Source organism: Triturus cristatus, chromosome 1_1 (assembly GCF_964204655.1).
Source record: "Triturus cristatus chromosome 1_1, aTriCri1.1, whole genome shotgun sequence".
In the NCBI taxonomy this organism is placed as follows: domain Eukaryota; kingdom Metazoa; phylum Chordata; class Amphibia; order Caudata; family Salamandridae; genus Triturus; species Triturus cristatus.
The window spans coordinates 85522097-85538600 of NC_140579.1; the positions used below are offsets into that span (position 1 = coordinate 85522097).

The 16504-nt window shown below is 43.2% G+C and overlaps 1 protein-coding gene across 1 annotated transcript in view; it reads left to right on the top strand.

The window, feature by feature from the left end:
* The window catches only part of LOC146869537 (proteasome subunit beta type-7-like), a 71979-nt gene that overhangs the window by 29562 nt on the left and 25913 nt on the right, over positions 1-16504 (top strand). Inside the window, exons 2-3 of the mRNA XM_085604157.1 lie at positions 9085-9178; positions 13584-13681. Of these exons, the coding sequence (XP_085460283.1) occupies positions 9085-9178; positions 13584-13681 (192 nt within the window). The remainder of the gene's footprint in view (positions 1-9084; positions 9179-13583; positions 13682-16504) is intronic.

The window sequence follows — 16504 nt, forward strand, 5'->3', positions numbered from 1 at the left end:
CCCAGCAGCCTGAATTTGATGCAGTGCGACGCCTCATCACAGTGGCCTGTGGTTTATTGCACTGAGAAGCTTCATCTCAGAGGCTGCCATTTTACATCATGAGAAGCCTCATCACAGATGCCTGCATTAAATGTAACAAGAAGCCTATTGGATGTGCCTGCATTTAATAGGTGTGGCTGCCTGACCAGAGATGCCTGTATTTAATGTCCAGAGAAGGCACATCAGAGAGGCCTCTGTGTACTACAAACGTGCAGGAGCATTACCACAAAGGTCACACGCAGAGCGCGTGAGGCGTAAAAACACCTACCGCAAAAGCCGCTATGATTAGAAGGGTTATTGACAGAGCCGCTTGACAGATCGGGATAATCGTTGAGGCTGATGCCCACCTAGGGGGGAGGCTCACAGACACTGCTTGTGCTCTGCCGCAGCCTGGGGGGCTGCTGAGGGGGACAGAATTACATTTGGGCTTGTTGGGCCCGCAACGTGACCGCGTGACTGTAATCAATTAGGTCCACGGACCCAGGCATTAAACACCGAGCAGCTCTGTGAAAAAAACATGGGGTGTCGATGATGCAGGTGTTATAGAACAAGCAGACGTTTGAGAACGTATCCCAGCACAAAAAGTAATTTCCAACCAAGCGCCAGGTTTTATCAGCCTTTTATGCACCCCCCCAAAAATAAATAAACATAGATACGTTCTCAAGAACGACCCTACTAAGCCAGAAATCGGCTGAGAGAGTAATTTAATTTAACATGTTTTTTACATAACTGTAGATCTCATACTGTGGCTATAGATTGTAAAGCCAGACCGAGCATTTAAAATACTTTTGTTGCAAATGTCTTTGTGTGAGTAAAGTCTGGTGTTTCTTTTACTGGCTCCCACACGCGGGCACGTTGGCGCTCTGTCAGCCTTTATTTTGCCGCTGGAATGTTAACTTTCAGAAGGCTGAAGCTCACACGATGAGACGAACATTCAAAAACATTTGCATTGCACCCGTACCTTCGATAAATGTGAGCATCGATTTTCCGTTGTTTTATGAGGAAAGAAACTTTTATAATGTTACTTTCATCTTACGTTTGCTAGAGTCTTATATTTAAAAAAGACAGAAATAATTATATTTATGCATAAGTGGCCGTTGCGCCTCAGCACGTCACTAACAACCCTCACTCGATCATTTTCGCAGTGACTCCTTGGTTTTAGTTATAGTGTTGCAATCGGTGCGAAACAGGTGAGTTCACCTAAAGTTGAGGGCGTGTTGTATCCTTAGTCTTTATATATCAACTTTTTGTGTAGAGCTACTCTGCCGTTTCTGAACTTCTCCTACACTACAAATTCCTGCGCCGTATTTATTTCACCCCGATGAAGCTACATCGACTGGACCCCACTAAACCCCACTCATGCGTGAAATGCGCCGCGCCACATGCAGACTTCCCGCACATGACATGGACCTGCACGCACATCCATGCTTACTGGGTCGAGGTACATCACACACTTAGCCTTATGCTGGGCGCGCCCCTTGCCCCTGACCCGGCGGTTGCCCTCCTTGGATAGACGAAAAAGATTGCGCGTCCACATAGGAGGTTTACCTCCCTGGCCCTGCTATTGGCCAAACGGGAGATAGCGCTACACTGGGGCACACGGGCCAAACCCTCCGTATCTGCCTGGCTACGCAGCTTAGCACATTGCAACACGAACTGTGACACCTACATTCAGGACATCTCATCCACCTCCAAGCCGCGAGACATTTGGGGTCCATACAGGACATATCTTGCTTCTCTCAACGCGCCAGCAGGAGACGTCGCGGGCAGTGATCCCGACCCAGCTGGTATCGGCTAATCATCTACCCTGCCTCCTCCCACCCACGACACCTGCCTGTGTTACCACGCTAACTCTCCCTCCCTCCGGAACGACATTTTGTCTCCCCCACTGGCAAAGTAATGGCGCTCTTTCATCGACCCGCGCCTGGGCCTCACCCCCTCCTCTCCTTGCCCTGGAGGCACTATTGCAGACGCCACATGATACATTTGGTTCTGCTCGACGCTACACATGGCACTGATCCGGACTGTGTTCGCTGTACTTACGATTCACTTGTATGTTCTTTATTGCTGCGCTACTGCCGCACTGTGTACATGTATGGAGTTAATTCATGCCCGGCCACTGCTCTGTCAAAACTTGCTTCATGTGTGGTGAGAAGCGCTACACTAAGTAGTTTCGAGATGGTGTCATATGCGACTGTGTTGTGTTATGATGTGTATTGTTGGAAATTCCAAAAATAAAGTTTAAAAAAAAAAAAAAAAACTTCACCTGCACTTGTTAGTTCGCCAATTCATTGTCCTAGATGTATTGATGTGTGAATGATGGAATGCCGAGACTGGAACTCGCCACGTCTAGATGACGACATTTTGTCAGCACTGAGCATTCAGCTCACTGAGCCATGATGCGATAGCTGGTTTATGAATGCATCCCTATTGGCAAATAGCGAAATTGAGATGATATGAGAGATGAGCCACTTTGTCCAAGATCAGACAGTTGGTCTCCTCAGGTCCGATCTTCTTACATCTGGCAGCTCATATTGTGTTATGGCTTTTCTTCAGTGTGTTGTTGTACGCCTACATTGCCCTCAAATGCGTATTATTGTTATGTGATAACATTAGCACCTAGAGCTATAGAATAAACTTGTGTCACTGTTATTATTTCCAATGCCTCTCGTCTCTGTAGGGCGTCTCAATCTGGATGTGTACAGCTATTGTCACTGCCCTCGGTGTCAGAGTGAGCCCTGTCCCCAGGGCACAAGTTCTAAACAAGCATTTGCAATGCAATAAGTCTCGCATTTACGCGAGTTTGAGCTATTGGCATTGTAAATGACAATGCCTTTTATTTATGTTGTAAAAAATAAATAAAAGGCATTGTCATTTACAATGCCAATAGCTGAAACTTGCGTAAATGCCAGACCTATTGCATTGCAAATGCTTGCTTTATGTTGTATTTTGTATTCTTTAGATACCCGCGAGAGGTGGGGGAGCAATAGAGAAGCAAGTGGAGAGTGGGGGGGGGGGGGTCGACACAATAAAATAATAATAAAACCTGGTTAGGGAAGGAGGTGAAAAGCAGAACATGAGGGAGAGAGCAATATGGACAGTGGTGTGGCTGGTTTGGGGGATGAAGCTCATGGGAGAGGGTGCAACACATGAGGAAGAGAGCAGCATGGGGGTGGGTATTTGACAGGGGAGAAGCACACAAGGGTGAGAGCTAGAAAACACGTGCACTCTCATGGAGTGCTTAAGGAAAAAGAAAAAAAGTTGTTCCTTAAAAGTGAGCAGGGAAGAGAAAAATGGTAAAGAGGCTATGCTTCAGAGGAGAGGTAAACACAAGATGGGCTAGGATGGACAAGGAAAGCTAACAAACAAGAAGAAAAGAAATAAAAGTGATAAAAGGCCAACAACTGGCTGCAGTGGGTGGGCTCTAAGCCACTGTAAATTCTTGGTATAGACGACAATAGGTCTGACACTACCTGGTAGAGGATACATAAGGAGGTATTGAGCAGACTGCGCGGTGTTCTTGCTGTAATCAGTTATTCAAACCTTAGATATGTATTCTCTTGACTTTTGCCACATCTAAAGTTACCAACACAGGCAGTATCTCTTTCTTGGTTCCCTTTTCAACTAGGTGGATTACCCGTCTTAGGTTATCTTTTCTTTGGCGATGTTTAATAAAGCCCGACTGATCCAGATGTGCATTAGCCTTGGGGGGAGGATATTCTTCAAGCGAGTTGACAGTATTTTAGTAAATATCTAGGTGACAACATTCAACAAGGCTATAGGCCGATAGGAAGCACATGTCTTGGGGTCCCTCCCTGGTGTGTGTATCAAAAAGGTGAGGGATTCCCTTGTAGAGGTAGCCAATTTTGTAGTCAGAAGAGTTATAGACTCTCGCCAGTTAAGGGCTCAGCAGCGCCCCAACGTTTTATAAAAAATCCCCGTATAGCTGTAACGTCCTGGAGACTTGTTGACATTATGGGTGGTAATGGCCTGTTTGACCTCCTGTTCTGTAATAAGGTCTTCTAGCTGGCAGCGTTAAGCTCAGTAAGTTTGGGAAGGTTGTCCCTTTGTAGATATTCAGTTTGAGCTTCTATGCGGCTGCACTCACTCCTTCTTGTATAGTTGGATATAGTAGGAGCGGAAAGCCGCCAACATGTGCCCCTCCTTAGTGAACCAGGTACCATTGTCTACTCTAAGACCATATCTTTAACATAGTGGCAAACACGTTGTATGCGAAGTAGGCGAGCCAAGTGGGGGCCTATCTTACTGCTGTGTTGGTAATGTGTCTGCTTCAGATTGAGGAGAGTAAGTTTGGCCCTGTTAGTGTCCATAGTGAGTATCTGGCCTCGGAGTGCCATAAGCTGCTGTTGCTTAGGGAGTGTGGTGGCTAATTTATAGTCTTTTTCTAGATCTTTAAGCTCCCTCTCAAGAGACTCTCATTGTTGCTGTCTGAGTCTTCTAAGATAGGATAGTTTACTTATGCAAGTCCCCCGTGGTACCACCTTAAAAGCATCCCATAACTTCTCCATCAACATATCGGGGGTGTCATTACGTTGGAAATAGTCCTTTATGGACTCCATCAACACGGTCCGAAGGACTGGGTGCCTAATCAGGCCAGGATTAATAATCCACCTGGGGAATCTCTGAGGTAGCTAGAGGTAAGAGCTACTGAATATATTTTTGTATTCTCAAGAGCGTCTGTTGTACAAGGGAGAAGAAAGTGTAGTCTTTGTCAGAGGGGTGTCATCCCCACCAATAATGAATCCCTAAGTACCACAGCTTTCCTTTCAGTGTGGCGGAGAATCCCCCTGAGTGTGGGGTGCACGGTCCTGTCCTATTATCTCAGAGATTCCAGATTAATATGGAGTCTCCCATAAAGATGATGTCACCCACAGTAAATTCCGCCTCTAGATCAATACTTTTACACAGGAAGGCATCTTGGCCAGTATTTGGGCTTAGAGCACCATCACTGTCAGTGTCCAGCCATCGATCGAGTCCTTAATCATGAGTAGGGCACCCGGTTTTATCGTATTTATTTTTTGGACATTTCCCTCTGTATTTATTCATATTTCTTTTTTGTTAATATTATCCATATTTATTTTGGGGTTTGTGAAATCGAAACTAGTATATTTCCACATTTATGTGACCGATAAATGTGCATTCATGCTTGAACACCTGATAGGGTTCCATGATATGAATGCCCAAAGATGATAAATCAATGCACTTGTCTAAAAACATGAACATTTTGGTATCAAGGTTGAACATAACTACTGCTATTTAAGCCTCTTTACTAAAATGTGTTTCTTTGTTTAACCCCTTACCTATTGGCCTGGCAGTCATGAATGACAGCATTCAGAAGCACTCGAAAAAGAATCCAATTTACGTTTTTATCCACATTTAAAAATACATACAGACAGGAAAATAAATGGTTTTCTGTCTGTGTCTGTAAAAATCAGTAAAAACTGAAAAACAGAGACCCCTAACCATGAGGTATCTGCCCTCCCTGTCTTTCTTGCACTCAGCAACATGGAGGGGGAATCCATTATGTATGAAGAGAGTGAGCAGTATGCCTGAAGATATAGTTTGTGTCTGACTCTAGTGTCTTCTCCCTGTTTCAGGTGTGTTTCCTGAAATGCAATGAGACCATACCTGCCCCTCTTTATGAATTGCCAAATCTTGGTCCATTTATTGGGCACGTTCAACCCCTTAACATTGAGTAAGAGGACCTTAACCAAACCGCATACCATGGATCCTGATTATCAAAAGCCGCCCTCCCCATTTTCACAAGGGAATCAGAATAGCAGCATACCGAGTCTTGCCATGTTTGCGCCTTTCGATTATCCAAGCCACTATGTGGACCACAGAAAGTGTTCTCCTCGTGAGGAGTGAAGGCTCTCTGTTTCCCCACCCTTTTTGTTCATCCTGCCCCGCCTTCCCCTCATAACCCCAAACAGTGTGAAACTAATAAACCAGAATAGCAACATAACACCAATCAATGTCACTGTGCCAAAATACACCCTGTCTGAGCGGCGGGATCCCCCTCTTTCCCAAGGAGGATACTTGAGCTCCGTCAATATAAGGGAGGGCTTGGAGGTGTAACCAAGGGGTTTTATGTAACATCTCTCATATTCCATCATCCTTGCCCATCAATGGGTATGGTGGTTATGGCATCAAAAGGTCCAGAAGGAGCTATTGCCACTCCCCTGTAACAGGACCCCAGGAGGGGACCAGTTTCACAGGTCATAAGTCTTCTTTCCGAGTTGCATTTCTGTTCCTCCTGAGCCCCTGGCACTGCAACTCTTGTACCTGCCAAGGGGTAATGGTCGTGGGGAGGGGGGAGAACCCCAACCCTCCGCGCCGCCAATGTAATTCCCAGCAGTTGTGCTACCACCGCCAGGTCTAAGGTCTGTTGTGACTTGTTGCCATGATCAAACACAATTCCAAATGGATAGAGCCATCTTTACCTGATTTTATTTTTGCAAAAGTGTTCCGTGATTGGCATGAACTGCTGTTGTCTGACAAGCATTGCCGGGACAATGTCCTGGAACAATGTGCCGGAGTAGCCCTCGTGTTGGATGTTGTCCTTGGATCTGGCGCCTGCAGGACCTGTGCTTTTATCTAGAACTCATGAAACTTGGCCAACACATCCTGGAGTCTGGCCGATCTCGCCATTTGGTAGGTGCCCATGCAGTGAACTCTGTCTAGCTCAATCGAGGCAGAGTCAGTACCACACGTGACTCCTAAACATGTTTTTTTTTAATAACAATTTTTTATTAAAGATAAAGCACAGAGTCACCATAACAATATTACATCGTGGTTTGTGATTCATATGATGCAGTATGTTAATAAGTGAAATGTACAAACATTAAGGAATTAGGGGCTCACCAAGTCCAGTTCTTTTCATCGCCATATCTTCTGATGGAGAGGTGCACATTTCCCCCCTAAAGGCGTTCCAACCTCCCCATTTTTATCCCATTTCCTAGGGCAACCTCTCCGTTTCTTTTTCCGCGATCATGCATCTGTCCATCTCTGCCACCCAACCAGTCGTCAGTGGCTGTTCGTTGGATCCCCAAAATATTGCTATAGCTTGTTTCACCAATAGGTATCCCAGTGCTACCCACTGTTGCTCCACTTCTGTCAGGTTGGTGGCTTCCCATATGTTTAAAATCCCCAATCGCGGTGATAGTTGTATATGTTTTCCTAGTGTATCTTTCATTTTCTCGGTTACCCTGTCCCATAGAGGGTGTATATAGGGGCAGGCCCATAGGATATGATAAAAAGTACCATCTAAGGCACAATGCGTCACCACGGCTACCTATTTTGGCCAGGAGTACTCCTGAAAGGTAGGACCTATGGAGTATTCTCAATTGTATGAGGCGGAAACGATGATTTATAGCCGTTTCTCTGAGGGACATTAACGCCGTTTGCCAATCCTCATCATCCAATACCCCCAAGTCCGTCTGCCAACGGTCTCAAAGGGTTTGAAATGTATCAGGTATGTTATTGCAGAGTTTGCGGTAAGTGTAGGAGATAGCTTTAGCCAAGAGTGGTTCAGAGAGCAAGCGGTCCTCTAAGGGGGAAGCGTCTGGTAAGGAAGGGAGGTCAGGAACATTAGTGAGAATAGCGTGTCGGATCTGTAAATATCGGAAAACCTCTCCTTGTGCGAGAGCATGTTTGGTTTGTAATTCTTTAAAGTTAGTGATACCAATAGTGTCCCACCTGTCAAACCCAGCGAGGAAGCAAAGTAGTCCCAGCTTCTGCGATGACCACAACGGTGTGGCTTGTGTGAATGTATCTGCCCAGCCCCGGTGTTTGGTAGCTTTATGCCAAATGGCCACAGTTTATGACATAGGCCCTAAGTAGCGGTTGTTTTGAGTCTTACTATCAAGAGCCCCTAAATATCCCTCTCGTCCAGTTTGATATTGTTCTAGGTGGAAAGCAGACTCCTAAACATTTGACGCCTTCCTGTTTAGGACTAGTACGGTTAGTGCCTAGATGCATGTCTGGTGCACCAGGTATGCTGAGGGGCAGGACCAGATGTAAAGGTGGGTAAACAAGGGCCTAATTCATGAACAATGCTAGTTTTTCGTTACAGAATGCAACAAAGAAAAGTGAGTACATTTCGTCTTGTTATTGATTCCACTGCCAAGTGGTTCCATGTCATGTGTGATAGCATGATGTAGACCGGGCTTTTCCACAAACAGCATGTCATTAGGGTCTAATAAATCCTAGCATGCAAAGTGATGTTATTGTAAAAGTTAGGACTGGATGAAGATGTCACACAGGACGTGGACAGCTATTTTTTTAGCTTTCACATAATGTATTAGTCCATTTCTAAAAATGTGGCAGTACTTGTTACCATCATTTTTAATTTTGTGTAATGATAAGGTTTATACCGAGTTTCTCTAAAACACAATTGCTTTATAGCAATAGAGGCAGAGGTGCAAGCTTCCCTCACACAATTAATAGGTATGAAAAGCATACGGTTCAGTCACTCACAAAAAATTGAAACAACACAGGCGAAAATACCGTATGTTTCCTAATTTCACAGCAGGTAAAACTCAAGTATCGACTATCACAATGGTGGCGCTGGACATAAAATACCCACACACTCAGCTAATGAATTTGGCCAGTCTTGAAATATGGTCCAGTTACGACTGGGGATGCAAAGACGACACTCCTGCTACCACAAAGTGTTTATTGGGAAATTGCTAAATCATTCACAAATATGAAAACTCAAACTTGCCCGGGGAATACAGCAATGTTATACAGGCAGGCCATCAGGTTGTTCAAAAGTTACAAAACTTATTCACAAAAGTTTAAAATATACAATAGACAACGGGAATATGTGTGCAAAGCCTATATATTAAAATACAGGCAAATGTGTACTGACAGAGCTCAGTCTGGAGTCAGTGAATGTGGGGACCGTGAGTCTGTAGTGCGTGTCGCGCCCATTAGGCTTCAGTCCTGAGCGCTCAGTGTGGTGTTGGTGGGAGTGGTTTAGGTGAGATTTACTGATCTCAGTGTTTTTCTTTCTCCTTACAGGAATGCATCACTAGAGAAGCACCTCTTGGAAACTGGGGCGAAGGCCCCCAAACCACGGAAGACGGGAACCACCATAGCGGGTCTCATCTTCAAGGTAGGAGTGAATTCCACCTCTGTGCAACCAACACTGACCAGCCAGTCTCGCGTGCTGGCTTCTATCCTGTGTGACATCACCAACAGCTGCCAGCCAATCACAGGCACCCTCTGCTGTCATTGGTGGTTTGTTACTCCAAACTGTGTGCTCCCCTCTTCCTCCTGGTAGCTGTGTGTTAAAATGTGTATATGGAGGTGGGCAGGGCGGAAAGCTATTGGGCAAAGCCGGCGCAGTGTTCTGGCTTGGCTCTACGAGCCATGTCATCACCATAGTCGGCTTCTAACTCGTGCAACAAACATCATGTAAACATATGATACAGACTCTCGGAAATTCAAAAACGTGTATTTCTGTAGCTTGTGCAAGTGTTTCCTGTTAGTACATTAGGTTGTGTTGTAGCATTCACCATTCAGTGACATGTATTTGAGGTGACACATCGAGAAATTAACTTGAAAAGATTCCTGCTCCCCTGCCCCCCACCATGAAACTCATGCAATTAGTGAACGAGAGGCAAATCAGTTGTCATGGATACCCAATGTGTGACCTAAAATGCAATTACAGATGGAACAAGATTGTAATCTAATAAACCATGTACATGATAGGTTATTGTACTGATGTACTTCAAGGTGCTCCTATATGTGAAAATGAATGAAAAGGAGTCACAGTGAAATGCACTATTTCCCTAGGATCACACGGTTTGACAAGCTGGGCAGTCGGGATTAATCCCAGGCCTCTTGGTTTCACAATGTGCAATTCAGCCACTACATGGGTATCTCTTTCTTTCTCCCATTTTACATAAAATGTTGATGGTTTATGATTAATTCTTTGAGGCGCAACATCATTGCGCTGTATTAAATACATTAACGTTGTTGCATGTTAAATCAAGTTAAAACCTAATTCACTCTAGAAATAAATTACAAAGTTAAGGGTAGGTAGACTACTCTACTTTCATGTTCATATCACCTGCTTCACCTGACTTGGTAAGGACATCAATTTAAGCCTCAGCACAGTCAGTGGAGCAAATGATGCACATTAACTGAAGAAAGGTCTGGGAAGAGGCTACAGAGTTCACATGGCACAAGTGGAGAAGAGCACAGCTGCCAGCAGATGTTCACCCAGCAACCACACAGTTTTGTTTGCATTTTTAATTACCCCGTGGTGGCGAGGGGTGCAGATCCTGAATATCAACTCTAGAATTTTAATGGACCTTAATATAAAGTTGGAAATATCATGAGCGTCAGAATATCAAAGATAGGTATATTGACGGTAAGTACATCAATTTTTGTGCAATAATATTGCCATTTTAAATATTGTTTACTTAAATATCATTAAGTATAATATCATTTTGTAATTGTTTTTCAATTTTTAGAGTAATTTAATTTTACGGATTCCATTTTATAGTTTAGGAATAGTTAAAACAATTCTGGTTTTGGAGAATTATTGGGGTTTTGGATAGGTAGTTTTAAAAAAAAAGGTGTTTTAATTATATTGATATTGTATGTGATATTGATAAGTTCTTCTAATTTGCTTTAAATGCAAATGTTTAAAAATGCAGTGATAGTTCAAATATTTTTTATCTGGATTGTGGGTTTTATGGCCTGTTAGGCTGGGTAGTGTTTTAAAAAATAAAGACTTATAATAGGTAATCTAAATTCCACCAAAATTGATTTACCTCGTTGTTTGCAGCTTTGCAGTGTTACCCCAATGTTTGTATGACTTGGAGTTGGATTAGTAATTCTGTTCTTCCCCAAATTTGTGCTGCCCATTATTGGTAGGTCTTGGAGTTAGAATAGTAAATCTGCTCTCTCCCAATTAGCCCATGTTATTTTAGTGTTTGTACACATTAGTGTTAGAATAGTAAATTTGCCTTCCCAAAAATATATTGTGTTACACCATTGCGTGTAGGTCTCGGTCTTAGAATAGTAAATCTGGTCTCCTCCACTTATGCTGTGTTACTCCAATATTTCTATGCTTTGGTATTAAGGTAGTGAATCTGCCCTCCACCAATTATGCTGTGTTATTCCAATGTTTGTATGCCTTGAATTTAGGATAGCAGGTATGCACTCCTCAAAAAGCATCTCTTACCTCACAGTTTAGCTTTTGGAATTAGCAATGTAAAGCTGCTCCCTCTCCCACCGGTCAGGCTGTGCACCCCAGGGTTTGTAGGCCTTGGAGTTAGAATAATAAATTTGCTGTCACCCAGTTAATGCTGTATCACCCCAATGATTGTATGTTTTGGAGTTCGAATAGTAATTATGCTGGGATACCCCCTTGATTGAGTGTTTTGCAGTTGGGATAGTAATTATGCTGGGATACCCCCTTGATTGTGTATTTTGGAGTTGGGTTAGTAATTATGCTGGGACACCCCTGTAATTGTGTGTTTTAGAGTTACAATAGTAATTATGCTGGGATACCCCCATGATTGTGTTTTAGAGTTGAAATAGCAATTATGCTGGGATACCCTCATGATTGTATGTTTTGGAGTTGGAATAGTAATTATGCTGGGATACCCCCATGATTGTTGCTTTGGAGTTGGAATAGTAATTATGCTGGGATACCCCCATGATTGTTGCTTTGGAGTTGGAATAGTAAGTATGCCAGGATACCCCCATGATTGTGTTTTAGAGTTGGAATAGCAATTATGCTGGGATACCCTCATGATTGTATGTTTTTGAGTTGGAATAGTAATTATGCTGGGATACCCCCATGATTGTTGCTTTGGAGTTGGAATAGTAATTATGCTGGGATACCGACATGCCTGTGTGTTTTGGAGTTGGAATAGTAATTATGCTGGGATACCACCGCGATTTTGTGCTTTGGAGTTGGAATAGTAATTATGCTGGGATACCTCCGTGATTGTGTGCTTTGGAGTAAAATAGTAATTATGCTTTGGAGTTAGAATAGTAATTATGCTGGGATACCACCATGATTGTGTGCTTTGGAGTTGGAATAGTAATTATGCTGGGATACCTCCGTGATTGTGTGCTTTGGAGTAAAATAGTAATTATGCTTTGGAGTTAGAATAGTAATTATGCTGGGATATCCCCGCGATTTTGTGCTTTGGAGTTGGAATAGTAATTCTGCTTTGGAGTTAGAATAGTAATTATGCTGGGATACCACCCATGATTGTGTGTTTTAGAGTTAGAATAGTAATTATGCTGGGATACCACTCATGATCGTGTGCTTTGGAGTTAGAATAGTAATTATGCTGAGATACCCCCATGATTGTGTGCTTTGGAGCTGGAATAGTAATTATGCTTTGGAGCTAGAATAGTAATTATGCTGGGATACCACCATGATTGTGTGCTTTGGAGCTGGAATAGTAATTATGCTGGGATACCTCCGTGATTGTGTGCTTTGGAGTAAAATAGTAATTATGCTTTGGAGTTAGAATAGTAATTATGCTGGGATATCCCTGCGATTTTGTGCTTTGGAGTTGGAATAGTAATTCTGCTTTGGAGTTAGAATAGTAATTATGCTGGGATACCACCGTGATTGTGTGCTTTGGAGCTGGAATAGTAATTATGCTTTGGAGTTAGAATAGTAATTATGCTGGGATACCACCATGATTGTGTGCTTTGGAGCTGGAATAGTAATTATGCTGGGATACCTCCGTGATTGTGTGCTTTGGAGTAAAATAGTAATTATGCTTTGGAGTTAGAATAGTAATTATGCTGGGATACCCCCGCGATTTTGTGCTTTGGAGTTGGAATAGTAATTCTGCTTTGGAGTTGGAATAGTAATTATGCTGGGATACCACCGTGATTGTGTGCTTTGGAGCTGGAATAGTAATTATGCTTTGGAGTTAGAATAGTAATTATGCTGGGATACCACCATGATTGTGTGCTTTGGAGCTGGAATAGTAATTATGCTTGGATACCACTCGTGATTGTGTGCTTTGGAGTAAAATAGTAATTATGCTTTGGAGTTAGAATAGTAATTATGCTGGGATATCCCCGCGATTTTGTGCTTTGGAGTTGGATTAGTAATTATGCTTTGGCGTTAGAATAGTAATTATGCTGGGATACCACCGTGATTGTGTGCTTTGGAGCTGGAATAGTAATTATGCTTTGGAGTTAAAATAGTAATTATGCTGGGATACCACCATGATTGTGTGCTTTGGAGTTGGAATAGTAATTATGCTGGGATACCTCCGTGATTGTGTGCTTTGGAGTAAAATAGTAATTATGCTTTGGGGTTAGAATAGTAATTATGCTGGGATTCCCCCACAATTGTGTGCTTTGGAGCTAGAATAGTAATTATGCTTTGGAGTTAGAAATGCTTTCCTGTATATCTGCAAATCAATATCGCTGTCCAAATGCCAATCTGTACATGTGTGTGTTTATGCAAGCTACATTAAAGGCTCCCTTGCTACACCTTCACCCTTTACTGCCCTCCCTCCCTGCAGGACGGCGTGGTTCTGGGAGCAGATACAAGGGCCACAGATGACATGGTTGTGGCTGACAAGAACTGTGACAAGATACACTTCATCACCCCCAACATCTAGTGAGTATCCATGCCTCACTTCCCTTACTGCTCAAAACAAAACCACCAACATTGAGTGAGTATCCAAGCCTCACTTTCATTACAACTTAAAACATAACCCCAACATCTAGTGAGCATCCAAGCCTTACTTCCATTACTAGTCAAAACATAACCCCGCCATCTAGTGACTGTCAAAGCCTCCCGTCCGTTTCTACTTAAAACATAACCCTAACATCTAGTAAGCATCCATGCCTTACTTCCATCACTAGTCTAAACATACCCCCGCCATCTAGTGACTGTCAAAGCCTCCCGTCCGTTTCTACTCAAAACATAACCCTGACATCTAGTAAGCATGGAAGCCTCAATTCCGTTACTACTCGAACCATAAGCTTAACATCTAGTGACTGTTCAAGCCTCACTTCCATTACTAGTCAAAACATATCCCCAACGTCTAGAGAGTATCCAAGCCTCACTACCATTACCAATCAAAACATAACCCCAATATGTAGTGAGCATTTGAGTCTCACTTCTTTTACTACTCAAAACATAAACCCAACATCTTATGACTATCAAATCCTCACTTCTGTCACAACTCAAATCACAACACTGACATCTATTGAGTATCCAAGCTACACTTCCACTATGATTCAAAACTTAACCCTGACATCTAGGGACTATCCAAAGCCTCACTTCAGTTACTCCTCAAAACATAACCCCGACATCTAGTGAGCATCACCGGCCACACTTCTGTTACTACACAAATCATTAGCATAACATCTACTAACCGTCCAAGCCTCACTTCAATTACTACTCAAACATTCCTCCAACACCGGGTGAATATCCTAGCAGCTTCACTTCCAACACTACTCAAAGCATAGCCACAACATCTGCTGCATATCAAAGCTTCACTTCTGTTACTACTTAACACGTAACTCAAAGATCTAGTGAGTATCTAAACATCACTTACCTTATTACTCAAAACAAAACCCTGACATATAGTAAGTATCTAAGCTTCACTTTAATTCCTACTCAAAACATAGCAAAAACATTTACCATATATCAAAGCTTCCCTTCTGCTACTTAAAACATAACTCCAAGATCTAGTGAGTATCACTAAAAATGAACGGAGAAAAGACAGAGATGTTGGTACTGGGAAGGAATCCGTCCTCGTGAAGGACCCCCCATTGGCACAAAAAATCTGAGCCTGCTCTCTGATCCAGCACACACACAAGGTCTAGAATCTGGGATTCCTGCTGGATGAAAGTTGTCAATGAAGCCTCAAATGACAAAGGTTTCGGCCACTTGTTTTGCCGTTCTGAAATGGTTGCAGAAGATCATCTGGTTACTTCCATTTTCAGCGCAACAGACAGGGTCTTATCATGTCTTATCATGGCTGCCGCGAAACTCTGGAATGAACTTCCACTCGCAATCAGACAAAGTAGTACCTTGTCCCTGTTCAGGAAAAGGATCAAAACGTGGCTGTTCCCTAGTAATTGATTCTGTTATCTCTGAGCAATGCTCATTTTAGGCTCTATTTTATTATTATTATTTTTTTTTTCCTCTTGTTCCTTGTTGGTCCGTGTTCACGTATCTTCAGCGCCGGGGTACCCGTAGGGTGTTTGTTGCGCTCTGTAAATATTATATACAATACAATACAATGTTGAGATTGGACTACAGAACCATGCTTTGGGGACTGACAAATCCTCCATTAGAAGGCTGCAGGTGGTCCAGAATTCTGCAGCAAGAATGCTGTTGAGGCTTCCAGGGGGGACCTTCGTCCCCCCCCTGCACTGGCTCCCAATTGAAAAACAAATGTAGTTTAAGACCCTGTGCTATGTGTCCAGAGCACAAGCTGGGGTTGGTCTGAGCTATTTGCAGGATTTTGTTGAACCATATCATCCGAGCTGGTCACTGCGCTCTAGTGGCTCATCCCTATGTGTGGTCCTACTCTTAGGCCCTCTTCATATCCACAAACATGTAACAAGTATCCTGGGCCGACTTTTAGACACATCCACTTAATAAACTCCAACCTCCAGTGAATAGCGAAGCCCTCACCCTTACGCAAGACACACTTCGTAACCCTGTGATCTACTAAGAATCTAACTCTTATCTTTACACCAGACCAGTGCTTCATTTTTAAAATATAAGAGCCGGGGCCCTTGTCAGGAGGTGCAGCTTACACCACCTATTGCCCCGCGAGTGCTGCAATGACCGTACCAAAACGTATCAGCACAACTTCTAACCATCACACTCCTGCAAATGTGACAATTCAGACTCTTCCAGGACCCCAAAGCTTTAAGAATGGCTGGGGCGGCAGTTATTAGTAATTTTTAATGTATATTGAATTAATAAACAACTGTTGTGCTCATCATTAAGTTAGATAGATAGGGCTACCATGTTGCAGACTATTATAAGGGCCAGTGTTGAGTATTAAGTGCCTCTGCCGAGCACCGGAAACCACCGACTCAAAATAAGCTTTGCACCTGCCCACTTCGTAACCGCAAACATGTTCAGGTATCCAGAAATGACTCTTAGACACGATCCACTTATTAACCTCCAACCTCCAGTGAATAGTGAAGCCATCACCCTTACAAGACACTTCAAAACATCCAAACTCTAGTGAGTATTAGAGCCCTCACCCTTAAGACGCACTACATAGCCTCCATCCTCTAGTGAGTATTGAAGCCATCACCCTTACACAAGACACTTCAAAACCTCCAAACTCTAGTGAGTATTAAAGCCCTCACCCTTAAGACGCACTACATAGCCTCCATCCTCTAGTGAGTATTGAAGCCTTCACTCTTAAACAAGACACTGTTCATCACCTCCAACATCTAGCGGGCA